The 27,790-nt window shown below is 49.9% G+C and overlaps 1 protein-coding gene and 1 long non-coding RNA gene across 6 annotated transcripts in view; one reads left to right on the forward strand and one right to left on the reverse strand.

Moving 5' to 3' along the window:
• TSKS (testis specific serine kinase substrate) overlaps positions 1–27,582 on the forward strand; it is a 29,303-nt gene extending 1,721 nt beyond the window's left edge. The window contains exons 3-11 of one of the 4 annotated variants that reach the window (XM_073016171.1): positions 18,867–18,962; positions 19,168–19,251; positions 20,161–20,244; positions 21,152–21,444; positions 22,212–22,406; positions 23,209–23,382; positions 25,288–25,423; positions 27,125–27,249; positions 27,376–27,582. In XM_073016171.1, the coding sequence (XP_072872272.1) occupies positions 18,867–18,962; positions 19,168–19,251; positions 20,161–20,244; positions 21,152–21,444; positions 22,212–22,406; positions 23,209–23,382; positions 25,288–25,423; positions 27,125–27,249; positions 27,376–27,532 (1,344 nt within the window). In that variant the 3' untranslated portion in view covers positions 27,533–27,582. Of the gene's footprint in view, positions 1–18,866; positions 18,963–19,167; positions 19,252–20,160; positions 20,245–21,151; positions 21,445–22,211; positions 22,407–23,208; positions 23,383–25,287; positions 25,424–27,124; positions 27,282–27,375 lie in introns of those variants that run through there. The other 3 variants (XM_073016173.1, XM_073016172.1, XM_073016174.1) reach the window with 3 other exon arrangements.
• LOC119621773 (uncharacterized) lies at positions 16,635–20,857 on the reverse strand. Of its 2 annotated transcripts, none has more exons than XR_005238359.2 (3): positions 20,751–20,857; positions 18,846–18,913; positions 16,635–16,949 (listed from the first exon to the last, which is right to left on the reverse strand). It is a non-coding gene; the product is annotated as an uncharacterized lncRNA (long non-coding RNA). The 2 variants fall into 2 exon arrangements; XR_012093123.1 differs by having other exon boundaries at positions 16,635–17,032.
• Positions 27,583–27,790: the final 208 nt, after the last annotated feature.

The following is a 27,790-nucleotide window of genomic DNA, read 5'->3' on the forward strand; positions in this document are numbered from 1 at the left end:
GATTACAGGCGAGAGCCACTGTGCCTGGCCTGGGTGTTGGTCTTCAATTCATGCAGTCAATCCCAAATGTCCCCAGTGAGGCTGGGCTCAGGAACCAGGCCAGATTCCTGCGCTTGGGGAGCTCCCAGTCTGGTGGGGGCAAAAGACACAGACTAGGGTGAGAAATTCCGTAACAGAGGAGATCCCAGAGAAGGGCTCCTCAAGCCAGGTTGGGGGTATCAGGGAAAGCTTCCTGGAGGAGGATGTCTTGCAACTGGACCTTAGCGAGTGAGTAGGCGTTCTCTGAGGGGAGTCACCTAAGAATCTGGGGCAAAACTGAGAGGTGAGCAAGATTTAGGGAGATTTAGAGAATTTCTGGCAAAAGTATAGAGGGTTACAACTTGGTGCTTTAACTCACTGCACCTCTGCTCCTCACCCCCCACCTGGCTTCCCCTGGGCCAGGCCTGAAACAGGCTCTACCAGATACTGAGAACTACACTGACAATAGCCATGATCTTCATGATGCTGATGAGATTCACTAGCACTTACCAGCACTTTCTATGTTCAGGGAGCCCCAGTTTTCTCATCTGTAAAATGGAGATGCATACATTCGTTTCTTTATTTTTAAATCTTATTTATTTATTTATTTATTTATTTATTTATTTATGAGACAGAGTTTCACTCTTGTTGCCCAGGCTGGAGTGCAGTGGCACGATCTCGGCTTACAGCAACCTCCGCCTCCCGGGTTCAAGCCATTCTCCTGTCTCAGACTCCCTAGTAGCTGGGATTACAGGCATGCACCATCACACCCGGCTAATTTTGTATTTTTAGTAGAGACAGGGTTACTCCATGTTGGTCAGGCTGGTCTCAAACTCCGGACCTCAGGTGATCCGCCCACCTCGGCCTCCCAAAGTGCTGGGTTACAGGTGTGAGCCACTGTGCCCAGCTTTTATTTATTTTTAAGGCGGGGTCTTGCTTTGTCTCCCAGGCTGGAGCGCAGTGGCACGAGCACAGCTCACTGCAGCCTGGGCTCAAAGGATCCTCCCATCTCGGCCTTCCGAGTAGCTGGGACCACAGGCACACACCTGGCTAATTTGTTAAAAAACTTTTTGTACGCCAGGCGCAGTGACCTGTAATCCCAGCACTTTGGGAGGCCAACGCGGGTGGATCACGAGGTCAGGAGTTCAAGACCAGTCTGGCCAATATGATGAAACCCTGTCTCTACTAAAAATACAAAAATTATCTGGCGTGAGGGTATGTGCCTGTGGTGGCATGTGCCTATAGTCCCAGCTACTGGTGAGGCTAAGGCAGGAGAATGGCTTGAACCCGGGAGGCGGAGGTTGCAGTGAACTGAGATCGCGCCACTGCACTCCAGCCTGCATGACAGAGCAAGACTCTGTCTCAAAACAAACAAACAAACAAATAAATAAATAAATAAATAAATAAATAAATAATTTCTGTAGAGACAGGGTCTTACAATGTTGCACAGTCTGGTCTTAACGTCAAGCAATTTTGGGGCCTCAGCCTCCCAACGTGCTGAGATTACAGGAGTGCAACACCATGCCCAGCCACATATATTCTTTTTAACAAATACCTCTTTCTTTTTTTCTTTTTTGAGATGGAGTCTCACTCAGTAGCCAGGCTGGAGTACAGTGGCGCGATCTTGGCTCACTGCAAACTCGACCTCTCGGGTTCAAGTGATTCTCCCACCTCAGCCTCCCAAGTAGCTGGGATGACAAGAGTGCCACCACACTTGGCTAATTTTTGTATTTTTAGTAGAGATGGGCTTTCACCATGTTGGCCAGGCTAGTCTCGAACTCCCAACCTCAGGTGACACCCACCGCAGCCTCCCAAAGTGCTGGGATTACGGATGTGGGCCACCGCACCTGGCCTCTCTTTTTCTTTATTTTTATTTATTTATTTTTTCATTTTCTTGAGACAAGGTCTCACTCTATTGCCCAGGCTGGAGTGCAGCAGCATGATAATAGCTCACTGCAACCTCAAACCCTTGGGCTTAAGTGATCTTTCCACCTTGACCTCCCAAGTAGGTGGGACTACAGGTGCACACCACCATGCCCAGCTAAACAAATGTCCTTCCTTCCTTCCTTCCTTCCTTCCTTCCTTCCTTCCTTCCTTTCCTTTCCTTTCCTTTCCTTTTTGTTTTTGAGACTGGTTCTTGTTCTCTTGCCCAGGCTGGAGTGACAGCATGACAGCTCAGGCACAATATTGGCTCACTGCAGCCTTGGCCTCCCCAGGCGGAGGTGATCCTCCCACCTCAGCCTCCCAAGTAGCTGTAACTGCAGGCGTATGCCACCACAGCCAGCTAATTTTTTTTTTTTTTTTTTTTTGGAGATGGAGTCTCGCTCTGTTGCCAGGCTGGAGTGTAGTGGTGTGATCTCAGCTCACTGCAACCTCCACCTCGGGTTCAAGCGATTCTCCTGCCTCAGCCTCCCGAGTAGCTGGGACTACAGGCACACGCCACCACACCCAGCTAATTTTCGTACTTTTAGTAGAGACGGAGTTTCACCATGTTGGCCAGGATGGTCTTGATCTCTTGACCTCATTATCTTCCCGCCTCAGCCTCCCAAATTGTTGGGATTACAGGTGTGAGCCACCGCGCCTGGCTTCACCCAGCTAATTTTTAAAACAAATTTTTGAGGCCGGGCTTGGTGGCTCACGCCTGTAATCCCAGCACTTTGGGAGGCTGAGGCGGGCAGATCACCTGAGGTCAGTAATTTGAGACCAACCTGATCAACATGGAGAAACTCCATCTCTACTAAAAATATAAAATTAGCCGGGTGTGGTGGCACATGCCTATAATATCAGCTACTTGGGAGGCTGAGGCAGGAGAATCACTTGAACCTGGGAGGTGGAGGTTGCAGTGAAACGAGATCGTGCCATTGCACTGTGGCCTGGGCAACAAAAGGAAAACTCCGTCTCAAAAACAAAAACAACAACAGGCCGGGCGCGGTGGCTCAAGCCTGTAATCCCAGCACTTTGGGAGGCCGAGACGGGCGGATCACGAGGTCAGGAGATCGAGACCATCCTGGCTAATACAGTGAAACCCCGTCTCTACTAAAAAATACAAAAAAATAGCCGGGTGAGGTGGCGGGCGCCTGTAGTCCCAGCTATAGGGAGGCTGAGGCAGGAGAATGGCACAAACCCGGGAGACGGAGCTTGCAGTGAGCTGTGATCCGGCCACTGCACTCCAGCCTGGGCGAAAGCGCGAGACTCCCTCTCAAAAAAAAAAAAAAAAAACAACAACAACAACAACAACAAAAACCCAACTAAGGCAGACAGCCATGTAGTAAGCTCCGCAAGGTCAAGGTTGGAGAGCTCGTAAGAAGCAGGACCAGGACAAGAAGGCTGCTGCTTTTGTCACTCATACAAAAGGCCTTTCTCTCCCCAAGACTCCCCTGGGTTGAGTGGGTGTATTTGGAAGGGAGAGACTGAGGCAGGGAGGCCACAGGGGAGGCTGGGCAAGGGTCCAGGGAAGGAGGAGGAGCTGCAGAGAAGAGAACACGGCAGAGAGTCTGCCTGGGAGACATCTCCTCCCTCAGACAGAAGAGCTCTCCGCCCTCTCTTGGGGAGTGTCTCTTGGGCAGCACTTGCAGCCGTTTGCCTCCCACCAGCGCTATTTCTGAGTCACATCCCCCAGTGGATCGTGAAGCCTGAGAAAGTGCCCCAGGCAGCCAGGATCAAGGTCTGACACAGCCACCAGCTTGCTGTGGGTCTGCAGGGGAGTATGGGCCTCTAAGGGCCTTCAAGTTCCTTCTCGGTGAAATGGAAAAAGTAATGACCTTGGGGTGCGTGCTGGAGAGGTGAGAGGGGGAAGCAGGAGCTGGAACCAGCACCCAGCACCTGAGCTGCATCCAGAGAGAAGGCAGGGACAGGCAGAGAGAAGGGCACAGAGCCCAGAGAGAGGGGACAGAGACCCAGAGAGGGAGACAGAGACCCAGGGAGAGGGGGACAGAGACCCAGAGAGAGGCAGATAGAGACCCAGAGAAAGGAGGATGGAGATCCAGAGAGAGGGGGACAGAGACCCAGAGAGAGAGAAAGGGAGAGAGACCCAGAGAGAGGGGAAGGGAGACCCAGAAAGAGGGGGACAGAGACCCGGAGAGAGGGAGACAGAGACCCAGAGAGATTAGGAGAGAGACCCAGAGAGAGAGGGATGGAAACCCAGAGAGAGAAGGAAAGAGACTCGGAGGGTGGGAGGACAGAGGTTCCGGGGAAGGAACAGATGGGTCCAGTGTGAGAGAGATGGAGACTCAGAGACAGAAGAAGAGATGATCCAGGGCTGGGCACGGTGGCTCACGCCTGTAATCCCAGTACTTTGGGAGGCTGAAGTTGGCAGATCACTTGAGGCCAGGAGTTTAAGAGTGGCCTGGCCAACATGGTGAAACCTGGTCTCTACTAAAAATACAAAAATTAACCAGGTGTGGTGGCAGGTGCCTGTAATCCCAACTACTCAGGAGGCCGAGGCAGGAGAATCACTTGAACCCCGGAGATGGAGGTACCTGTGAGCCGAGATCACACTACTGCACTCTAGCCTGGTGGACAGAGGGAGACTCCATCTCAAAAAAAAAAAGAAGAAGAAGAAGAAAAAGAAGAAATGATTCATAGTAGGGAGACAGAGACCCACAGTAGGAAAGTGGGGGAGCACAAGCCTAGAGAGATGGGGACATCACAGAGAAGGGAGATAGAGACCTAGAAAAAGGGACAGATACTGAGAGAAAAGAAAGGCAGAGACTCCAAGAGGGATGGATGATAGAGACCCAGAGAGACAAAGGCACAGTGAACACAAAACAAGTAAGAGAGACTGACAAAGGGAGATAGAGATGCAAAGAGAAGATAGAGAAGACAGGGCCAGACACCCAAACTCTGGGGGAAAAGAAAGGAAAGAAACCTGGGGAAGAAGACAGAGACCTCCAGCTCGGCCAATACAGTGGAAACCCATCTCTACTAAAAATACAAAAATCAGCCGGGTGTGGTGGCACATGCCTATAATCCCAGCTACTCAGGAGACTGAGGCAGGAGAATCGCTTGAACTCGGGATGTGGAGGTTGCAGAGAGCCGAGATAGTGACACTGCACTCCAGCCTGGTGACAGAGTGAGACTCCATCTCAAAAAAAAGAAAAACAAAAAAAAAGAAAGAAAAAAAGCAGACAGAGACCTAAAGAGTAGAAAGGCAGAGACTCAGAGAAAAGAAGTCAGAGACTCTGAGATTTGGGGGACAGAGCTGAATCAGGAAGAGAGAGAAAACCAGAAATAGAGGAGGGGGATAGAGACCCAGAGAGAGAAGGAACAGACACAGGGGCTGGGTGCGGACAGAGAACTGGAAAGAGGGGGACAGAGAACCCAGTGGTGATGGAGACCCTGGTTGAGAAAGTGTCAGTTTCCAGGTAGAAGGAAGGACGATGGGAACTCTGTGAAGGTAGCTGTTAGTTGTATCTCCATTTCACAGGTAGGGAAGCAGAGGCACAGAGAGGTGAAGTCCCCTCCATGAGGTCATAGGGCTAGTAACTGGGAGAAATTAGCTGACCCTAGATCCTGTTGCCTTGGTTTCCAGAACAATTACCCACAGGAAACCCAAGACCTTCTGAGTCTTCAGGTTAGAAAGATACTTTGTGTAATGCTTTCTATTGCTGTGAAACCAATTACACCAAAACTTCAAACAACAACCTGGAGGGACTCAGCTGGGTAGTCCTAGCTCAGGTTGTCTCACGAGGTTGCAATCAAGATTTTGGCGGGGTCTGCAGTCACCTGAAGGTTGGACTGGGGCCAGAGGTTGTGCTACCAAAATGGGGCACTAACATGCCCTTGGCTGGAGGCCTCAATTCATTGCTACATGGGCCTCTTCATAGGTGGCTGCTTATGACATTGAGGCTATCATTCCCCAGAGGAAGAGAGAGCAAAAAAGAAACAGTTTTTCTCATGAAGTAGTCTCTTACCTCACATATCATCGATTCTACTTTATTCTATTTTTTTTATTTTTTGAGACAGTCTCTGTCACCCAGGCTGGAGTGTAGTGGCACAATCTCAGCTTACTGCAGCCTCTGCCTCCCAGGTTCAAGCAATTGTCATGCCTTAGCTTCCTGAGTAGCTGGCATTACAGGTGTGCACCATCACACCTGGCTAATTTTTATATTTTTTGTAGAAACAGGGTTTCACCATGTTGGGCAGGCTGGTCTCGAACTCCTGACCTCAGGTGATCCGCCTGCCTCAGCCTCCCAAAGTGGTGGGATTACAAACATGAGCCACCACACCAATCCTGCCTTATTCTATTTCCTGGGTGTGAGTCACTAAGTCCAGCTCATACTCAAGTGAGGCAAATAAGGCTCCATGTTTTAAAGGAATGTCAAAGAATTTATGGGCATATTTTAAACTATCACATTTTGTGGGATTTTTGTAGCTGCCCTTTCCTGGGATGAGGAAGTTCCTTTCTATTTCTAGTTTGTTGAGTTTTTTTTTTTTTTTTAATCATGAGAGGGTGTTATATTTTGCCAAAAGCTTTTTCTGTACTGACATGATTGTGTGTTTTTTTTCCCTTTTATTCTATTAATATGGTATGTAACATTTATTTATTTTTAGAGACAGAGTCTTGCTCTGTTTCCCAGGTTGGAGTGCAGTGGTGACATCAAAGCTCACTGCAGCCTCAACCTCCTGGGCTCAAACAATCCTCCCACCTCAGCCTCCCAAGGAGCTGAGACCACAAGCACATGCTACTGCACCCAGATAATTTTTAAATTTTTTTATAGAGATGGAGTCTCACTATGTTGACCTGGCTGATCTAGAATTCCTAGCCTCAGGTAATCTTCTTGTCTCAGCCTCTCAAATTGTTGGGCTGAGCCACCATGTCCAGTCACTTGTTGATTTTAGTATGTTGAACCAACCTTGCATTCCTGGGATAATTCCCACTTGGTCACGATGTATAATCCTTTTTACATGCTGCTGGATTTGGTTTGCTAGTACTTTGTTGAGGATTTTTGTGACTATATTCATAAAGAATATTGGTCTGTGGTTTTCTTTCTTTCTTTTTTTTTTTTTTTGAGATAAAGTCTGTCGCCCAGGCTAGAATGCAGTGGCACGATCTCAGCTCACTGCAAACTCCACCGCCTGGGTTCAAGTCATTCTCCTGCCTCAGCCTCCCGAGTAGCTGGGACTACAGGTGCCTACCATTGTGCCTGGCTAATTTTTGTATTTTTAGTAGAGATGCAGTTTCACTGTCTTGGCCAGGCTGGTCTCAAACTCCTGACTTCATGATCCACCTGCTTCGGCATCCCAAAGTGCTGGGATTATAGGCATGAGCCATCATGCCTGGCCTGGTCTGTGGTTTTCTTTTCTTGTGATGTCTTTGTTTGGTATCAGGGAGATACTGTCAGATATTTCCTGAGTTAGAAATTGCTCCTTCTATTTTTTGGTAGACTTTGAAATGGATTGTTTGTCAATTCTTTTTTTTTAATGATTGATAAGATTTACTGCTGAAGCCATCTGGTTATAGGCTTTTCTTTTTTTTTTTTTTCTTTGAGACAGAGTCTCACTCTGTCACCCAGGCTGGATGCAGTGGTACAATCTTGGCTCACTGCAAGCTCTGCCTCCCGGGTTCACGCCATTCTCCTGCCTCAGCCTCCTGAGTAGCTGGGACTACAGGCACCTGCCACCACGCCCAGCTAACTTTTTTTTTTTTATTTTTAGGAGATTTCATCGTGTTAGCCAGGATGGTCTCGATCTCCTGAACTCGTGATCCGCCCGCCTCAGCCTCCCAAAGTGCTGGGATTACAGGCGTGCCTGGCCGTCTTCGTTGGAAGTTTTAAAATTACTTTTACTAATTCAATCTCTTTACTTGTCATGGGTCTTTTCAGACTTTCTAGGTCTTGAGTCAGTTTTGGTAGTTTGTGTGTTTCCAGACATTTTTCCACTGTATCTAGATTGTCTGATATGTTGGCATACAATTGTTCAGTCTTCCCTTATAATCATTTTTCTTTCTGTACAGTTGATAATAATGTCTCTTCTTTCACTCTTGATCTTTGTAATTTGAGTCTTCTCTTTTTTTCTTGGTCAGTCTAGCTAAAGATTTGTCAATTTTTTTGATCTATTCAATAAACCAACTTTTGGTTTTGTTGATTTTTATTATTGTTTTTGTATTCTCTATTTCATTTCCTTATGCTCTAATATTTATCATTTCCTTCTTTCTGTTAGTTTTGGATTTAATTTACTCTTTTTCTTTTTTTTTTTTTTTTAGATGGAGTCTCACTTTGTTGCCCAGGCTGGAGTGTAGTGGCACAATCTTGGCTCACTACAAGCTCTGCCTCCCTGGTTCACTCCATTCTCCTCCTTTAACCTCCCAAGTAGCTGGGACTACAGGCACCCGCCACCACACTCAGCTAATTTTTTGTAGTTTTAGTAGAGACAGGGTTTCACCGTATTAGCTAGGATGGTCTTGATCTCCTGACCTCGTGATTCCCGCCTCAGCCTCCCAAAGTGCTGGAATTACAGGCGTGAGCCACCGCACCCGGCCTCTTTTTCTATTTTCTTAAGGTGGGGCATTAAGATACTGATTTTGAGATCCTTCTTCTTCTTTTTTTTTAGAGTCTCATTCTATTGCCCAGAGTGCAGTGGTGCAATCTCGGCTCACTGTAAGCCCCGCCCCCCGCATTCACGCCATTCTCCTGCCTCAGCCTCCTTAGTAGCTGGGAATATAGGCGCCCACCACCACACCCAGCTAATTTTTTTGTATTTTTAGTAGAGATGGGGTTTCACCGTGTTAGCCAGGATGGTCTCCATCTCCTGACCTCATGATCCACCCGCCTCAGCCTTCCAAAGTGTTGGGGTTACGGGCGTGAACCACAGCACCTGGCCCTTTCTTGTTTTTAAATGTGTTTACAGCTATAAATTTCCCTTAAAGCATTTTTTCACTGTATCACTTACATTCTGGTATGCTGTATTTTCATTTTTCTTCATCCCAAACAATCTTTTAATTTCCTTTGTGATTTTTTCTTTGACCCATTGGGTTTTTAAATTTTTTTCAGACAGTGTTGCTCTGTCACCGAGGCTGGAGTGCAGTGGCATGGCTACAGCTCACTGCAGTCTCTCAACCTCTTGGGCTCAGATGATTCTCCTGCCTCAATTTCCTGAGTAGCTGGGACTACAGATGTGTGCCACAATGTCCAACTAATTAAAAAAAATTTTTCTGTAGAGATGAGGTCTCACTATGTTGCCCAGGCTGCTCTTGAACTCCTGGGCCCAAGTGATCCTCCCAAGTCGACCTCCCAAAGAGCTGGGAATATAGGTGTGAGCCACCATGCCTGGCACCACTGTTTTTTTTAGTGTGTTAATTTCCACACATTTGTGTGTTTCCCAAATTTCTCTCTTTTTTGTTCTTTTTTTCCTCTCTCTCTCTTTTTTTTTTTGAGACAGAGTCTTGCTCTGTCACCCAGGCTGGAGTGCAGTGGCGCAATCTCGGCTCACTGCAAGCTCCGCCTCCTGGGTTCACGCCATTCTCCTGCCTCAGCCTCCCGAGTAGCTGGGACTACGGGTGCATGCCACCACGCCCGGCTAATTTTTTTACATTTTAGTAGAGACGGGGTTTCACTGTGTTAGCCAGGATGGTCTCGATCTCCTGACCTCGTGATCCTCCAGCCTTGGCCTTCCAACGTGCTGAGATTATAGGCATGAGCCACCGCACCTGGCCCCAGATTTCTTTCTGATATTGATTTCTAATTGCATTTTTTTTTTTTTTTTGAGACAGAGTCTCACTCTGTTGCCATGCTGGAATGCAGTGGCGCGTTCTTGGCTCACTGCAACCTCCACCTCCTGGGTTCAAGTGATTCTCCTGCCTCAGCCTCCCAAGTAGCTGGGATTACAGGCACGTGCCACCAAGCCCAGCTAATTTTCGTATTTTTAGTAGAAATGGGGTTTTACCACGTTGGCCAGGCTGGTCTTGAACTCCTGACCTTGTGATCCACCCACCTCAGCCTCCCAAAGTGCTGGGATTACAGGCGTGAGTCACCATGCCTGACCCATTTTATCTTATTTTTAAAATGTTTTTATTTTCATTTTTATTTTAGAGATGTGGGTGTTACTTTGTTGCCTAGGCTGGTCTCAAACCCCTGGGCTCAAGCAATCCTCCCATCTTGGCCTTCCAAAGTGCAGGGAATACAGGTGTGAACCACCATGTCCAACCTTCTTATTGTTGTTTTTTAAGAGACAGGGTTTTGCTATGTTGACCAGGCTGGTCTTGAGCTCTTGGTTTCAAGTAATACTCCCTCCTCAGTCTCCCAAAGTCCTGGGATTGCAGCAATGAGTCACTGTGCCTAGCCTGTGGAGCCTATTTGGAGTTCATTTGGCTTTTTGGATGTGTGGATTAATGCTCAAATCATCCAGTTTGGGAAGTTGTCAACCATTATTTCTTCAAATATTCTTTCTGCCCCTTTCTTTCCTTCTGGGACTTCCAGACCCATGGCTCTCTGAGGCTGCATTCATTCTTCTTCATTCTTTTTGTTTGTTCATAGGTTTCTCAGACTGGAAAATCAAAGTTGAGCTATGTTCAAGTTCACTAAATCATTATTCTGCTACAGAGCCCCCTCTAGTACATTTTTCACATCAGTGATTGTACTTTTCAACCCTAGAATTTCTTTTTTGAGAAAGACTCTCGCTCTGTTGCCAAGCTGCAGTGCAGTGGCGCCATCTCAGCTCACTGCAACCTCCGCCTCCCGGGTTCAAGCGATTCTCCTGCCTCAGCCTCCCGAGTAGCTGGGACTACAGGCACCCACCACCATCCCCAGCTAATTTTTGTATTTTTAGTAGAGATGGGGTTTCACCATGTTGGCCAGGATGTTCTTGATCTCTTGACCTCACAATCCACCTGGCCTGGCATCCCAAAGTGCTGGGATTACAGTTGTGAACCATTGCACCTGGCCCTTCAACCCTATAATTTCTATTTCGTTGCTTTTAATAATTTTTATCTCTTTAGTGATATGCCCTATTTGGTGAGACATTATTCTCTCATTTTCCTTTAGTTATTTAGGAATTGTTTCCTTTAGTGCTTTGAACATATTTAAAATAGCTGATTTAAAGTCTTTGCCTAGTAAGTCCAAATCTGCCCCAGCCATCCTACCCCTGAACAGTTTCTCTTGACTGCTTGCTTGTCCTCCATTGTATAGGACGTAGTTTTCCTTTCTTTGCATGCCTTATAACTTTTTTGTTCAAAACTGGCCATTTTTTATTTATTTATTTATTTATTTATTTATTTTTTTGAGACGGAGTCTCACTCTGTCACCCAGGCTTGAGTGCAGTGGCATGATCTTGACTCACTTCAACCTCTGCCTCCCAGGTTCAAGCCATTTTCCTGCCTCAGCCTCCCCAGTAACTGGGATTACAGATGTGTACCACCACGCCCGTCTAATTTTTGGATTTTTAGTAGAGATGAGGTTTAACCATGTTGGCTGGGCTGGTCTCAAACTCCTGACTTCAGGTGATCCACCTGCCTCAGCCTCCCAAAGTGCTGAGATTACAGGTGTGAGCCACCGTGCCTGGCCTGAAAACTGGCCATTTAAAGTATCGTAATGTATCAGGGAGTAGTGGCTCACGCCTGTAATCCCAGCACTTTGGGAGGCCGAGTCAGGCAGATCACCTGAGGTCAGGAGTTCGAGACCAGCCTGGCCAATATGGTGAAACCCCATCTCTACTAAAAGTACAAAAATTAGCCAGGCGTGGTGGCAGGCGCCTGTAATCCCAGCTACTGGGGAGGCTGAGGCAGGAGAATCGCTTGAACCCGGGAGGCAGAGGTTGCGGTGAGCTGAGATCCTGCCACTGCACTCCAGCCTGGGGGACACAGGGATACTCTGTCTCTAAATAAATAAATAAATAAAATAATAAAGTATCATGATGTAGCAACCCTAGAAACAGATTCTCCCCACTCATAAGGATTTGTTATTATTGCTTGTTGTAGTTGCTTTTTATTATTTTTACTTACTTATTTTTATTATTATTTGAGACAGGATCTTGCTCTGTCTCCCAGGCCACTGTATAGTGGCATGATTGTGGCTCACTACAGCCTCTAAATCCCGGGCTTAAGGGGTCCTCCTGCCTCAGCCTTCTGAGTAGCTGGGACTACAGGTGTGCGCTACCAAGCTCAGATAATTTTATTATTATTATTCTTTTGAGACAGCGTCTTACTCTGTTGCCCAGGCTGGAGTGCAGTGGCGCGATCTCGGCTCACTGCAAGCTCCGCCTCCCAGGTTCACGCCATTCTCCTGCCTCAGCCTCCCGAGTAGCTGGGACTACAGGTGCCCGCCACCATACCTGGCTAATTTTTTGTGTTTTTTAGTAGAGACAGGGTTCACCATGTTAGCCAGGATGGTCTCGATCTCCTGACCTTGTGATCCACCAGCCTCGGCCTCCCAAAGTGCTGGGATTACAGGCATGAGATCGTGCCTGGCCCATTTTATTATTATTATTTATTTATTTATTTATTTTTTGAGACGGAGTCTTGCTCTGTGGCCCAGGCTGGAGTGCCGTGGCCAGATCTCAGCTCACTGCAAGCTCTGCCTCCCGGGTTTACGCCATTCTCCTGCCTCAGCCTCCCGAGTAGCTGGGACTACAGGCGCCTGCCATCTCGCCTGGCTAGTTTTTTGTACTTTTTTTTTTTTTAGTAGAGACGGGGTTTCACCGGGTTAGCCAGGATGGTCTCGATCTCCTGACCTCATGATCCGCCCATCTCAGCCTCCCAAAGTGCTGGGATTACAGGCTTGAGCCACCGTGCACGGCCTCTTATTTATTTTTTTTAAGGGATTAAGTTTTACTGTGTTGCTCAGACTGGTCTTGAACTTCTGGGCTCAAGCAATCCTCCCACCTCATTCTCCCAAACTGTTGGAATTACAGGGGTGAGCTACTGCACCTGACCTATAGTTGGTTTTTAAAAAAGAGACTTTTCTGAACTATTCCTGTAATATCTGTGTTCTTTGTCGTGTTCAACCACTGAAGTGTCTGTTCTCTGATTTTAGTGGTTAGCTAATGACTGGAGAGAGATTTCCTTAAACTGGAACAACAACAAAATCTTCTAGTCTTTGCCAAATGGCTCTGTGTACCTGATGAGGCACACCTTTAACACTCAGATAGACAATTTACAACTCTACCTTAGCCTTCCCTTCCTGCTGGTGCAGCGTTTCAAGGTTTCAAGGTCAGCCAGAGGTGAAAAGCTTGGGGCCTTCTCAGAACTTTCCCAAGCATGTACACAACCCTACATGGGCCAATGGCTTTCTACCTTCCCAGGAATTTGTTGGAATATTTCAAGGCTTCAAAAGATATCTCCATCAGATTTTCCTTTTAAGATTTTTTTGTTTTTTATTGCTTCCCCCAACTGTTATCCATTGCCTTTGGCAGTAGCAACATTAAAACAAGCGTACATTTTTTTTTCTTTACAAATGTTCCCTCTCCCACTCCGTGTTAGTCCATTCTTGCATTGCTATAAAGGAATACTCGAGGCTGGGTATAAATAAAAGAGGTTTAATTGGCTTATGGTTCACAGGCTGATGAGCATGGTGCCAATATCTGCTCAGCTTTTGGTGAGGGCCTCATAGCAGAAGGTGATGGAGCCAGCATATCACCTGGCAAGAGCGGGAGCAAGGAGGTGCCACACAGGTGGCTTTTTTTTTTTTTTTTTTTTTGAGATGGAGTCTCACTCTGCCACCCAGGCTGGAGTGCAGTGGCGTGATCTCGGCTCACTGCAACCTCCACCTCCTGAGTTCAAGTGATTCTTCTGCCTCAGCCTCCCAAGTAGCTGGGACTACAGGCATGCACCACTGTGCCCGGCTAATTTTTGTATTTTCAGTAGAGACAGGGTTTCACCACGTTGGCCAGGCTGGTCTTGAATTCCTGACCTCAAGTGATGTGCCCACTTTGGCCTCCAAGAGTGCTGGGATTGCAGGCATGAACCACTGCACTCAGCCTGGGTGTTACATTTTTTTGTTGTTGTTTTTGATACAGGATCTCAGTGTCATCCAGACTGGAGTGCAGTGGCACAATCCTGGCTCACTGCAACCTCCACCTCCCAGGTTCAAGTGATTCTTCAACCTCAGCCTCCTGAGGAGCTGGGACTACAGGTGCACACCACCACACCCGGCTAATTTTTGTGGGTTTTTTTTTTTTTTTTTGGTAGACATAGGGTCTCACCATGTTGTCCAGGCTGGTCTCAAACTCCTTAGCTCAAGCAATCCTCCTGCCTCAGCCTCCCAAAGTGCTGGGATTACAGGTGTGAGCCACTGTGCCTGGCAAGGGATTACATTTTAACATGAGATTTGGAGAGGAAAAACATCCAAATCTTTCCTTCAACTATCAGAGATATTTTCAGGGATTTGCCAGTTCTGAAAAGGAAAGACAACTATTCTGTGTGGGGTCTTCCCAGGCATCACTTAACAATCATAGAATGGACTGGGCGCAGTGGCTCATGCCTGTAATCCCAGCACTTTGGGAGGCCGAGGCAGGTGGATCACGAAGTCAGGAGATCCAGACCATCCTGGCTAATACGGTGAAACCCCGTCTCTACTAAAAATACAAAAAATTAGCCGGGTGTAGTGGCGGGTCCCTGTACAGTCCCAGCTACTTCGGAGGCTGAGGCAGGAGAAGGGCGTGATCCTGGGAGGCGGAGCTTGCAGTGAGCCGAGATCGCGCCACTGCATGACAGAGCGAGACTCCATCTCAAAAAAAAAAAAAAAAAAAAAAATCATAGAATGACTCTTCTTTGGGTAATAAGGCTTTGAATGAGTTCTAGCTTCATTCTGCTTCCTCCCTGTGGGAAATGTGGGCTGTTACTTTCCAGGGTTCCTGCTGAGCTAGGGAGTGGAAGATAGGACTAGGATAAATTAAAATTCCTCAAGTCTTGACGTTTTTATCGAGAGTCACTTTTCTTGAATAAATGCTCCTTGAGTTTCTACAAGCCTTTGGTTAATTTCCAGAATTGTGAAAAAACTGATTTTTTGTTGTTGTTGTTGTTGTTGTTGTTGAGACGGAGTCTCCCTCTGTCACCCAGGCTGGAGCCCAGTGGCGCATCTCAGCTCACTGCAAGCTCCGCCTCCCGGGTTTACACCATTCTCCTGCCTCAGCCTCCCGAGTAGCTGGGATTACAGGCGCCCGCCACCTCGCCCGGCTAGATTTTTGTATTTTTTTAGTAGAGACGGGGTTTCACTGTGTTAGCCAGGATGGTCTCGATCTCCTGACCTCGTGATCCGCCCGTCTCGGCCTCCCAAAGTGCTGGGATTACAGGCTTGAGCCACCGCGCCCAGCCAACTGATTTTTTTTTTCAAAGCCCATGTTTTGTTAGTTTTTCATTGTTTTTATGGAGGGGTGGAATTTTTGCTTTTTTTTTTTTTTTTTTTTTTTTTTTTTTGAGACGGAGTCTAGCTCTGTCGCCCAGGCTGGCGTGCAGTGGCGCATCTCTGCTCACTGCAAGCTCCGCCTCCCGGGTTCACGCCATTCTCCTGCCTCAGCCTCCCGAGTAGCTGGGACTACAGGCGCCTGTCACCACACCTGGCGAATTTTTTTTTTTTTTTTTTTTTTGAGATGGAGTCTCGCTCTGTCGCCCAGGCTGGAGTGCAATGGCGCCATCTAGGCTCTCTGCAACCTCTGCCTCCTGGATTCAAGGGATTCTCCTGTGTCAGTCCGTCTCCCAAGTAGCAGGGATTACAAGTGCCTGCCACCACGCCTGGCTAATTTTTGTATTTTTAGTAGAGACGGGGTTTCACCACGTTGGCCAGGCTGTTCTCAAACTCTTGACCTCAAGTGATCCATCCACCTTGGCCTCCCAAAGTGCTGGGATTACAGGTGTGGGCCACTGTGACCGGCCTGAATTCTTTAATCCACCATTTTGTTGATGTCAACTGGATACAATATTTCTTTTTTTTCTTTTCTTTTTTTTTTTTTTTTTTTTTTTGAGGCGGAGTCTCACTCTGTCGCCCAGGCCGAAGTGCAGTGGCGCGATCTCGGCTCACTGCAAGCTCCGCCTCCTGAATACAATATTTCTTACCACACTTCTTCTCCAGAGCAATCATGCAAGAAATGTGTTGGCCAGGCGCGGTGGCTCAAGCCTGTAATCCCAGCACTTTGGGAGGCCGAGGCGGGCGGATCACAAGGTCAGGAGATCAAGAACATCCTGGCTAACACCGTGAAACCCCGTCTCTACTAAAAAAAAAAAAAAAATACGAAAAACCAGCCGGGCGAGGTGGCGGCGCCTGTAGTCCCGGCTACTCGGGAGGCTGAGGCAGGAGAATAGCGTGAACCCGGGGGGCGGAGCTTGCAGTGAGCCGAGATAGCGCCACTGCACTCCAGCCTGGGGCACAGAGCAAGACTCCGTCTCAAAAAAAAAAAAAAAAAAGAAAGAAATGTGTTGCTGCCTCCATCTTACAAGGGAGGAAACTTGTTCTTTCTTTCTTTTGTGTATTAGTTCAGCAACCATGAGATAAATCAAGAGAGCTGTGTTTTTTTGGCACATAAAAGACTTGATAAGCATAGTAGCTCTGCTCTTCAAATGCAGCAGGTTACAGGCTTCTATATTCCGGTTGCTCAGCCATTTCTAGACAGTCGCTATCACCACTGCCTTCCAGCCATTAAGCAGGAGGAACAGGGGAAGAGATCATGCCTGTCTTTTCCACACATCCACCAGTGCCCACTTCCCTTCCACTGGCTGGAATTGGTCATAACCAGCTGGCAGATGGCTCTCTGCCTCTCTTTCCCTTCAAGTGTGAAATAAGAACATCAATGATATTGAAGTTATACATTTGACTACTGTAAAAAACCAAACAAAACAAAACAAAACAAAAACCCCACAAAATAACACAGCTTGAATAACACAGAAGATGTAATGTCTCACCCTGAAAGTCTTCACAGGTGATTGGAATGGAGTATGGTGGCTCCATGTCAAGGATTCAGGCTCCTTCTGTCTCGTTGTGTCCTCTATCTGCTGGTCCAAGACAGCCCTCAATTGTGCATTCCAGTGAAATGAGAGAAAAAGGGAAAGTTCTTATTCCTTTAAGGGATGACTCAGAAATTGACTATAATTCTGCATAGTCCAAGTAATGATGTAGGCAAAAAAAAAAAAAAAAAAAAGAGAGAGAGAGAGAGAGAGAGACAGGAGGCTGGGTGTAGTGGCTCAATCCTGTAAGACCAACACTTTTGGAGGCTGACACAAAAGGATCACTTGAGCCCAGGAGTTTGTGGCCAGCTTGGGTACCATAGTGAGAACCCATCTATACCAAACATTTTAAAATTTTGCTGGGCATGGTAGCAAGCACCTGTAGTCTTAGCTACTTGGGAGGCTGAGGCAGGAGGATCATTTGAGCCCAGGAGTTGGTGAGCTATGATAGTATCACTCCACACCAGCCAGAGTAATAATGAGAGACCCCCCGACCTCTCCCCAAAATAAATTGACATTATTTCCACTCACATTCCATTGGACAGACCTTAGTCACATGGCCACATCTAGCCGCAAGGGAACCTGGGAAATGTAGTCTCTGATTGGACAGTCCTATGCCAGGCTAAGGCTTCTGTAACTGTCCAAGCTGGGAGAATGGATCCTACCACTTGCATCTCTCCTGAACCACAGATTGGCAGGAGTCGCACAACATTTTATGTGATATAAAGTAATGATGACCAGAGGCCACATGGTGTCATGGTTTAAAACAAGGGTTCTGAATCTAGATTCTGATGAGGTCACCTAATGTGCTGAGTACCTGGGAAGACAAGGGATAGCCCATTTCTGAGACACATTTGTCTCACTTGTAAAATAGGCCAAATAACCTCAAGAGGTGTGGTTGTGAAGAATAAAAGACAAGTGCTTGGTGCATTGCAAGTGCTCAGATCTGAAAAGTGTCTTCCTGGTCAGGCGCGGTGGCTCACGCCTATAATCCCAGCACTTTGGGAGGCCAACATGGGCAGATCACAAGGTCAGGAGATCGAGACCATCCTGGCTAACACAGTGAAACCCCATCTCTACTAAAAATACAAAAAATTAGCCAGGCATGGTGGCGGGTGCCTGTAGTCACAGGTACTTGGGAGGCTGAGGCAGGAGAATGGCATGAACCCGGGAGGCGGAGGTTGCAGTGAGCCGAGATCGTGCCATTGCACTCCAGCCTGGGTGACAGAGCTAGACTCTGTCTCAAAAAAAAAAAAAAAAAACCGAAAATAAAAGAAAAGTGGCTTCCTTTGTAATTCACCATTTCCTGGAGAGAGAGCCAGGGCGTGTGTTTTCAAAGTTCATCTTTTTATGCTGTGGACCCCAAGGACTTTTTTTTTTTTTTTTTTTAGAGACTTGCTCTGTCACCCAGACTGGAGTGTGGTGGTACAATCTCAGCTCACTGCAGCCCCTGCTTCCTAGGTTGAAGCAATTCTCCAGCCTCAGCCTCCCAAGTAGCTGGGATTAAAGGCACGGACCACCATGCCTGGCTAATTTTTGTATTTTTAGTATAGTTGGGGTTTCACCATGTTGGCCAAGTTGGTCTTGAACTCCTGACCTCAAGTGATCCACCCACCTCGGTCTCCCAAAGTGCTGGGATGACCAGAGTGAGCCACGGCACCTGGCCCCCAAAGACATTTAGCTCAGTGTTTGGTTGAGTTCATCCTTCTTCCTCCACGTGTCTGAGCACCCCACCTCCATCCCCTGTTCCCTCCTGGATCCTATTTTTCTCCCAGCCCACCATGAAGAAAGGTCATTTATCCCCTGGGTTTGCTGCACAGGAATGCTAAGAATCAGAGGTGTAGCTCTTGGCTCCAAGTCACACAGCCATTCCAGGGCAAAATCAAGGTGTAAACACAGCCTCCCAGTTCTGGAATTTTTCTTGGGCTTGGGGCTTGCACCCACACACCATATAACTCACCTGTCTCCCATTCTTCCCCAGAGTGGGGTCAACAGTGGATTGGTCCGCGCCAAAGACTCCATCACCAGCTTGAAGGAAAAGACCACCCGGGTTAACCAGCACGTGCAGACTCTGCAGGTGTGAGGACACCCTATGTCCAACACCTGCCCTTTCTCCAGAGCTAACTTCCCTGTTTGGAGCCTGCCTCCAGCGGAACACACCCATAGCTCAGTTGGGGAGCTTGAGGCTCAGAAGGGAGAGGAACCTTCCCAGGCCCAGATATTCTTTTCCCCAGGCTGTCCCCTTGTGTCCTTGGCTAACCTCTCCTCCTTCCATGCTCCAGAGTGAGTGTTCTGTGCTGAGCGAGAATCTGGAGAGAAGGCGGCAAGAGGCAGAAGAGTTGGAGGGGTACTGCATTCAACTCAAGGTGAGCCAGTGGGATGCAGGAGTGGGTGGGGAGAGGGGAATGGGAATAAGAGGGTGGAACAAAGAGGGGAGGAGGCTGGGCGCAGTGGCTCACATCTGTAATCCCAGCACTTCAGGAGGCCGAGGCAGGCAGATCGCCTGAGGTCAGGAGTTTGAGACTAGCCTGGCCAACATGGTGAAACCCCATCTCTACTAAAAATACAAAAACTAGCCAGGTGTGGTGGTGCGCACCTGTAATCCCAGCTACTCGGCTTAGGGAGGAGAATCACTTGAATCCAGGAGGTGGAGGTTGCAGTGAGCCAAGATTGCACCACTGTACTCCAGCCTGGGTGCTGGAGCAAGACAGTCTCAAAAGAAAAAAAAAAGAGGGGAGGAATGGAGTGGGTGGATCAACAAGAGGTGGGAGGAAGTGGAGGGGTACCACTCTGGCACGTCTGGCTAAGGAGGAAGCCATCCCTTTAGCCAAGGAAATGAGCTGGTGAGTGTGTCTTTTTTTTTTTTTTTTTTTGAGACGGAGTCTCGCTCTGTCGCCCAGGCTGGAGTGCAGTGGCCGGATCTCAGCTTACTGCAAGCTCCGCCTCCCGGGTCTACGCCATTCTCCTGCCTCAGCCTCCCAAGTAGCTGGGACTACAGGCGCCCGCCACCTCGCCCGGCTAGTTTTTTGTATTTTTTAGTAGAGACGGGGTTTCACCATGTTAGCCAGGATGGTCTCGATCTCCTGACCTCGTGATCCGCCCGTCTCGGCCTCCCAAAGTGCTGGGATTACAGGCTTGAGCCACCGCGCCCGGCCAAGTGTGTCTTGTATTGAGGGGCTGGGAGGCCTGGAGCCTGTATGGAAATAGACAGGCTAAGGGTTGGGAGGCAGAACTGAAATGGGAAGGCAGGGCCCTCGCCCTGGTGTCTGACCCAGGAGAACTGCTGGAAGGTGACCCGGTCTGTGGAAGATGCTGAAATCAAAACCAACGTCTTGAAGCAGAATTCTGCCTTGCTGGAGGTAAGGAATGGAGGAGGTCCCAGGATTTGTGGGAGGAGGTCAGATGCGCGAGGGACTCAAGATACCCTTTTTTTTTTTTTTTTTTTTGAGGCGGAGTCTCGCTCTGTCACCCAGGCTGGAGTGCAGTGGCCGGATCTCAGCTCGCTGCAAGCTCCACCTCCCGGGTTTACGCCATTCTCCTGCCTCAGCCTCCCAAGTACCTGGGACTACAGGCGCCTGCCACCTCGCCCGGCTAGTTTTTTGTATTTTTTAGTAGAGATGGGGTTTCACCAGGTTAGCCAGGATGGTCTCGATCTCCTGACCTCGTGATCCACCCGTCTCGGCCTCCCAAAGTGCTGGGATTACAGGCTTGAGCCACCGCGCCCGGCCTCAAGATACACTTTTAGGTGGAACTCCCCGCCCCGACACCACCACCACACTGCGCCTGCGTGCACACAGTCATCCTTAGAACCCACTGATAAGAGGGATTCAAATGAGGCTCCAACACCCAGCTGGGGGACTCTTACCCTGCAGTCACATTCAGGTCCCAGAAAGAGACTCGAGCTGGACTTCAAGTGAGAAGGGCTGTCCTGTCCATATGCCCACTCATTTTCCAACAAAATGCTGAGAAAGCTTCAGTTGTTCTTGCCAAGTGGCCGGGACTGGTATTTGACGCCTGGAAGGCTCGGAGGGTCGGGTGGATACCTGGAGGCAGGCTGTGGGAGGTTAGCGGGAATTGGAGTCCAACTGGGCCTCAAATGGTGCCTCCCCTCCCTAATGACAGCCAGTGGGACTTCCAACATCCTGTCCCCACGGGCGTTCTACTTCCAATCTTGGGGAGTAATGGAGCGGATTTGGGGGTAGAGGTAGTTGCGGGAGGAAAGCGGCTGGACGCTGTGACCCCGTCCCGTCCTCCCTTACCGACCAGGAGAAGCTGCGCTACCTCCAGCAGCAGCTGCAGGATGAGACGCCGCGACGGCAGGAGACCGAGCTGCAGGAGCCAGAGCAGCAGCAGAAGCCGGAGGCTGGTCTCTCCCGGAACGGCGTGGGCCCCGCCGCCACGTCCCAGGGCTGCCCCGGCCCGCCAGGGAGTCCTGACAAACCCTCGCGGCCTCGCGGCCTGGTCCCCGCAGGCTGGGGAATGGGGCCTCGGGCAGGTGAGGGCCCCTACGTGAGCGAGCAGGAATTGCAGAAGGTGTTCACCAGCATCGAGGAGCTGAGGTGGGCGGGGCCTAGGGGCGGGGCCTCGAAACGAGGTGGGCGGGGACTCAGGGGTGGAGCCTCGAGGAGCTGCGGTGGGCGGGACCCAAGGGACGGGGTTCTCAAAGAGAGGCATGGGTGGAGACTCAGGGAGCCTCGTGGAGCTGAGGTGGGCGGTGATATCGGTGGAGCCTCGAGAACCTGAGGTGGGAGGGGACATGGGAGGAGCCTCGAGGAACGAAGGTGGGCAGAGGCGTGGGCGGGGACACAGGGGAGGATCCTCAAAGATTTTAACGGGAGGACGACAAGCCTGGGGTCTCCAAGAGCAGAGGAGGGAGTGCCCCGAAGGCAGTGACCTGAGCAAGGGAGGGACAAAATAATGAATTTTTGAGTTCTGGGCTGCTGGGAGGCAGGTCCAGGCCTGGTGAAGCTGAGGTGGGCGGGGCTTGGGAGAGGAGCGGTCCTGGAGGCACTGAGTGGGGCAGAGTAGGGTGGGCAGTGCCTTGGGGGGCAGTGTGTGGAGGAGCCCAGGTAGAGGTTGGGGACCTGACCAGGGAAGGGCCAAGACAGCCAGTAAAGTAAGGGGATAAAGGCGGGGCTCTGGAAGACAGGACCAAATTTCACCAAATGGAGGGTGCAAGAAAATTTGGAGACCTGGGTGGGTCTGGAGCCACCTGCATGGTCTCAGTGGGGCGAGGTAGGTGAGTCCTGTTCCGCCTATCTCGTGGGGGCAGATGGGGACCTGTCCAAGCCTAGCCCCGACCCATTCCCCCTCTCTGCCCCTCCAGGAGAGAGGTGTCCTCGCTGACCGCCCGGTGGCATCAGGAGGAGGGGGCGGTGCAGGAAGCCCTGCGACTGCTCGGGGGCCTGGGCGGCAGGGTCGACGGCTTCCTGGGCCAGTGGGAGCGGGCACAGCGCGAGCAGGCACAGACGGCGCGGGGCTTGCAGGAGCTGCGAGGTCGGGCGGACGAGCTGTGTACGATGTAAGGACTGGGTGGCCAGTGCTTGGGAAGACCGGAAGGGGCAGGGCGATCCCAACCCAAGGGGGGGGCCTTGAGGGAAATGGGTAGGCCAATCAGCTATGGCCAGGCATTCTGGAACATATAGCGACATGGGGAAACACCAATTAGAGAGCAGGAAGGGTTGCATCAACCCTAATAAGGCCTGAGGGGTGGAATCAATTAGAGAAGGGGTGTGGTCTATACCTTAAAAGGACAAAGGGTGGGGTCAAGAGGGATCTGAGAAAGCCAATTAGAGAACTAGGAGGGGCATTCCAAACAATAATCTACAAAAGGTGGCCCAGTGAGGTGGCTCACGTCTATAATCCCAGCACTTTGGGAGGCCGAGGCGGGCGGATTACTTGAGGCCAGGAGTGCAAGACCAGCCTGGGCAACATAGCGGAGACCCTATCTCTACAAACAATTTAAAAATTAGCTGGGAGTGGTGTGGTGTCGCACCATGGTAGTCCTAGCCACTCGGGAGGCTGAGGCAGGAGTGACCGCTTGAGCCCAGGAGTTCAAGGCTTCGCAGAGCTATGATGGTGATGCTGCACTCCAGCCTGGGCAACACAGCCAGACCCTGGCTCAAAATAGTCAATAGATAAATAAACTACCATAACATAAAATAAAATACAAAAAGTGAGGCCAGTCAGAGCAGAGAGGGGAGGGCAGGGTGGAGAATTGCAGACCAGATGGAGACATAAGTGGTGGACTAATAATGGGTGGAGTCTTGCCAGGGTTATACCGCTCAAGAGGGAGCCGGCAGCACTGGTTACTCATGCCTCAGGGTAGAGCGGTCAGCAGTGTCTGTGGCTTCACTGAGGAGCGAACTGGAGGGGCTGGGCCCACTGAAACCCATTCTGGAGGAGTTCGGGCGGCAATTTCAGAACTCTCGAAGAGGGCCTGACCTCTCCATGAACCTGGATCGGTCCCAACAAGGCAACTGTGCCCGCTGTGCCAGGTAATGGGGCTAGGCCTGCCTCTGGGAGCCTTGTGGATAGAACATTAAAGGAGATGTGGAAGGAGATGGGACATTAGTGAAGGGTGGGGCGCTGTTCATTTGGGAGACAAGGCATTCCAGTGCATGGTACAAACAGCCAGTCCTGCTGCACTAGAAGCCTCATTTGTTCCCACTCTACAAGGTAAAATCAGTGTCTTGTGGAACTCAAGAGAAACTTGGTATAGACCGGGCGCGGTGACTCATGCCTGTAATCCCAGCACTTTGGGAGACCAAGGTGGGTGGATCACTTGGTATCAGGAGTTCGAGACCAGCCTGGCCAATGTGGTGAAACCCCGTATCTATCAAAAATACAAGAATTAGCTGGGCGTGGTGGCGTGTGCCTGTAATCCCAGCTACTGAGGAAGTTGGGGCATGAAAATCACTTGAACCCGGGAGGCGGAGGTTGCAGTGAGCTGAGATCACAACAATGCACTCCACCCTGGTAGGCAGAGTGAAACTGTGTATCAAAAAAAAAAAAAAAAAAAAAGGAAAAAGGCTGGATGCAGTGGCTAACACCTATAATCCCAGCACTTTGGGAGGCCAAGACAGGCAGATCACTGAGGTCAGGAGTTTGAGACCAGCCTGGCCAACATAGTGAAACCCCGTCTCTACTACAAACACAAAAATTAGCTGGGCGTAGTGGTGAGCGCTTGTAATCCCAGCCACTCGGGAGGCTGAGGCGGGAGAATCTCTTGAACCTGGGAAGTGGAGGTTGCGGTGAGCCAAGATCGCGCCATTGCACTCCAGCCTGGGCGACAGCAAGACTCCGTCTCAAAAAAAAAAAAAAAAAAAAAAAAAAAAAAAAAAACAACTTGGTACATTTTGAACATCATATTTCCAGTGCATTGAGGGAAGGCTGGGATGTGAACATGAGGGGAGGCAGGGTTTCAGTGCACTGTGGGGGAAGTGAGACCTTGGTGTATTGTGGGAGCCAAGGGATACACCATTTTTGGTCCATTGTGGGAAGGTCCATTGTAGGAAAGGGGGACTCACAATACAACATGAAATCGAGTTTCACTAGTGCATTATAGGAAGCGTTAGTTATAACAGCCTTTCTAAACTCAGGGTTGTCTGGTGTCCTTAGGAATGGTGATTCCAGCCGGGCGTGGTGGCTTATGCCTGTAATCCCAGCACTTTGGGAGGCCAAGTGGGAGGATCACCAGAGGTCAGGAGTTTAAGACCAGACTGGCCAACATGGTGACAACCCATATCCACTAAAAACACAAAAATTAGCTAGGTGTGGTGGCAGGTGCCTGCAATCCCAGCTACTCAGGAGGCTGAGGCAGGAGAATCGCTGAACCCAGGAGGCAGAGGTTGCAGTGAGCCCAGATCATGCCACTGTACTCCAGCCCGGGTGACAGAGCAAGACTCCATCTCAAAAAAAACCAAAAAAGGTCCAGGCCCAGTAGCTCACGCCTGTAATCCCAGCACTTTGGGAGGCTGAGGTGGGCAGATCATGAGGTCAGGAGATCAAGACCATCCTGGCCAACATGGTGAAACCCTGTTTCTACTAAAAATACGAAAATTAGCTGGGTGTGGCGGCACATGCCTGTAGTCCCAGCTACTTGGGAGGCTGAGGCAGGAGAATCGCTTGAACTCGGGAGGCGGAGGTTGCAGTGAGCCAAAATCGCGCCACTGCACTCCAACCTGGGTGACAGAGCAAGACTTCGTCTTAAAAACAACAAAAAAGAGTGGTAATCCCCAGAGCACCATGGAAACCAAGGGACAGCTGGTGCACAGTCCATGCTGGGAAGGTTGCATAGGGTGTATACTGGAAACAAGGCCAAATGGAGGCTGTGCAGGTGAGCATGGGGCACCCTGGACTTGGTACTGGACCTCTTTATCTGGTGACCACCCCTCCCCCAGCCAGGGGTCGCAGTTGTCCACGGAGTCCCTGCAGCAGCTGCTGGACCGAGCGCTGATCCCACTAGTGGACGAGGTGAAGCAGAGGGGCCTGACTCCTGCCTGTCCCAGCTGTCAGAGGCTACACAAGAAGATTCTGGTACCAGGGAATATGGGCCACCATGTCCCACTTTACTTTTCTGTTGGGGCAAGGAGAGGGGAGCCCCGGACTCAAGGGTACTGCTGGTGTGTGGCAGGAAAGGAAGGGCAGAGCTGGGAGCAGCAAGCACTGGGGGAGGACTTGGCCCTGATGCATGGGGAGACGGACAAGCAGTTTGGTGGTGAGTGAGTCACAGGCCAATCATTACGAAACCTCAGAAGGTGGACTTGGGCCTAAAGCATGATGGGACATTGGATCTAGTGCATTGTGGGACACGAGACAGGCACCAGTCTAAAGCTTCATGGAATATAGGCCTGATTTTCTCTAAATTTTTAGAGAGGCAGTACATTGTACGAGATCATTGGGGTCAGCTATATTGAGGTAAGATAGGAGACCCAGTGACTGTAAGTCCCAGTTAGCTGATGCGTTATGGGAAATGGAACCACAGCTCTTCCTGGGGCATTGCACAACACACTCAGTCCAGTAGTTGGTGGAACTTGAGCCCTAGTGCACTGTATTATGGGATGTTGACCTAATGTGCTATGGGATTATGTTGTAGTGGGTGAGACAGACAAGTGAGGCATTGTGAGACACTGATGTGACTGAGCTATACGAATAATACATGAGAGGACGTGGGGTTTGGTGCAGTTGGACATAGAGAACTAGGGCACTAAGGATTGTTTTTTGTTTGCTTTTTTTGTTGTTGTTGTTTGTTTTGTTTTGTTTTTGAGACGGCATCTCGCTCTGTCGCCCAGGCTGGAATGCAGTGGCCGGATCTCAGCTCACTGCAAGCCCCGCCTCCCGGGTTCACACCATTCTTCTGCCTCATCCTCCCGAGTAGCTGGGACTACAGGTGCCCGCCACCACGCCTGGCTAGTTTTTTGTATTTTTAGTGGAGACGGGGTTTCACTGTGTTAGCCAGGATGGCCTCGATCACCTGACCTCATGATCCGCCCACCTCAGCCTCCCAAAGTGCTGGGATTACAGGCATGAGCCACCGTGCCCGGCCTTTTTTTTTTTTTTCTTTTTGAGACAGAGTCTCACTCTGTTGCCCCAGGCTGGAGTGCAGTGGCACCGTCTTGGCTCATTGCAACCTCCACGTCCCAGGTCCAAGAGATTCTCATGTCTCAGCCTCCGGAGCAGCCAGGATTACAGGCATATGCCACCACACCCGGCTAATATTTGTACTTTTAGTAGAGACGGGGTTTCACCCTGTTGGCTAGGCTGGTCTCGAACTCTTGACCAAAGTGCTGGGATTACAGGTGCGAGCCACTGCACCCGGCCAGGACTTTTGTGTGAGAGGTGCTGGTCTAATGGATAAGGAGATGTGGGGTCTTCTAACTTATGGGATGTAGGAGGCCACCATATGGTAGGATACTGGGGCACATACACATATCAAATGTAAGATAGTTCATGAGCTTAGGAGACAGATGATAGACACTGATTTAGTGCTTGTGGGCCATAGGTCACTGCATCATGGGACAGACAATAGGACAGACATAGGTTTAGTCCACAACGGAATCTGGAGACCAGTGCATTGTGGGATGCTGGGGTCAGTTTCAAGCTCAAGGCATGATGGGAAACTCTGAGGGAGAAATGTGGGCCCCATGGGACCCTACGCTTTGCCCTCCGCAATCCAGCTCCCCCTCCACCCCCAGCCCAGTCCAGCAAGCCCAGCTACACCTACGCTCCTCTCCCCAGGAGCTGGAGCGCCAGGCCTTAGCCAAACACGTCAGGGCAGAGGCCCTGAGCTCCACCCTTCGGCTGGCCCAAGACGAGGCCCTTCGGGCCAAGAATCTACTGCTGACAGACAAGATGAAGCCGGAGTGAGGAAGGAGGCTGAGGGCATGGGAGGAGGGTGAGATCTTGGGGAAAGGGCCTGATCTCCCCTTCCACTCGAACACCCCAGCACCTAGCCATGTTGCCATCAACTCCCCACTGCCTCATGACAGGGAGAAGATGGCCACTCTGGACCATCTACATTTGAAGACGTGCTCCCTCCACGATCATCTCAGCAACCTGCCACTTGAGGGGTCCACAGGAACAATGGGGGGAGGCAGCAGTGCGGGAACCCCCCCAAAACATGGGGGCTTAGGCCCTGAACAATAAATGGCCCCTCATGCTGGCATGAATTCTGTCTGCTTTTTTGGCACCAGAGGGCTAGTGAATTGCCCACACACCATGCACTCCCTCTATGCCCAATGTGATTTATTTATTTTAATTAATTTGATTATTCTTTTTGAGACAGATTCTCACTCTGTCGCCCAGGCTGGAGTGCAGTGTTGTGATCTCGGTTCACTGCAACCTCTGCATCCTGGGTTCAAGCAGTTCTCCTGTCTCAGCCTCCGAGTAGCTGGGACTACATTC

The sequence above is a fragment of the Chlorocebus sabaeus genome, chromosome 6 (assembly GCF_047675955.1).
Source record: "Chlorocebus sabaeus isolate Y175 chromosome 6, mChlSab1.0.hap1, whole genome shotgun sequence".
NCBI lineage: Eukaryota > Metazoa > Chordata > Mammalia > Primates > Cercopithecidae > Chlorocebus > Chlorocebus sabaeus.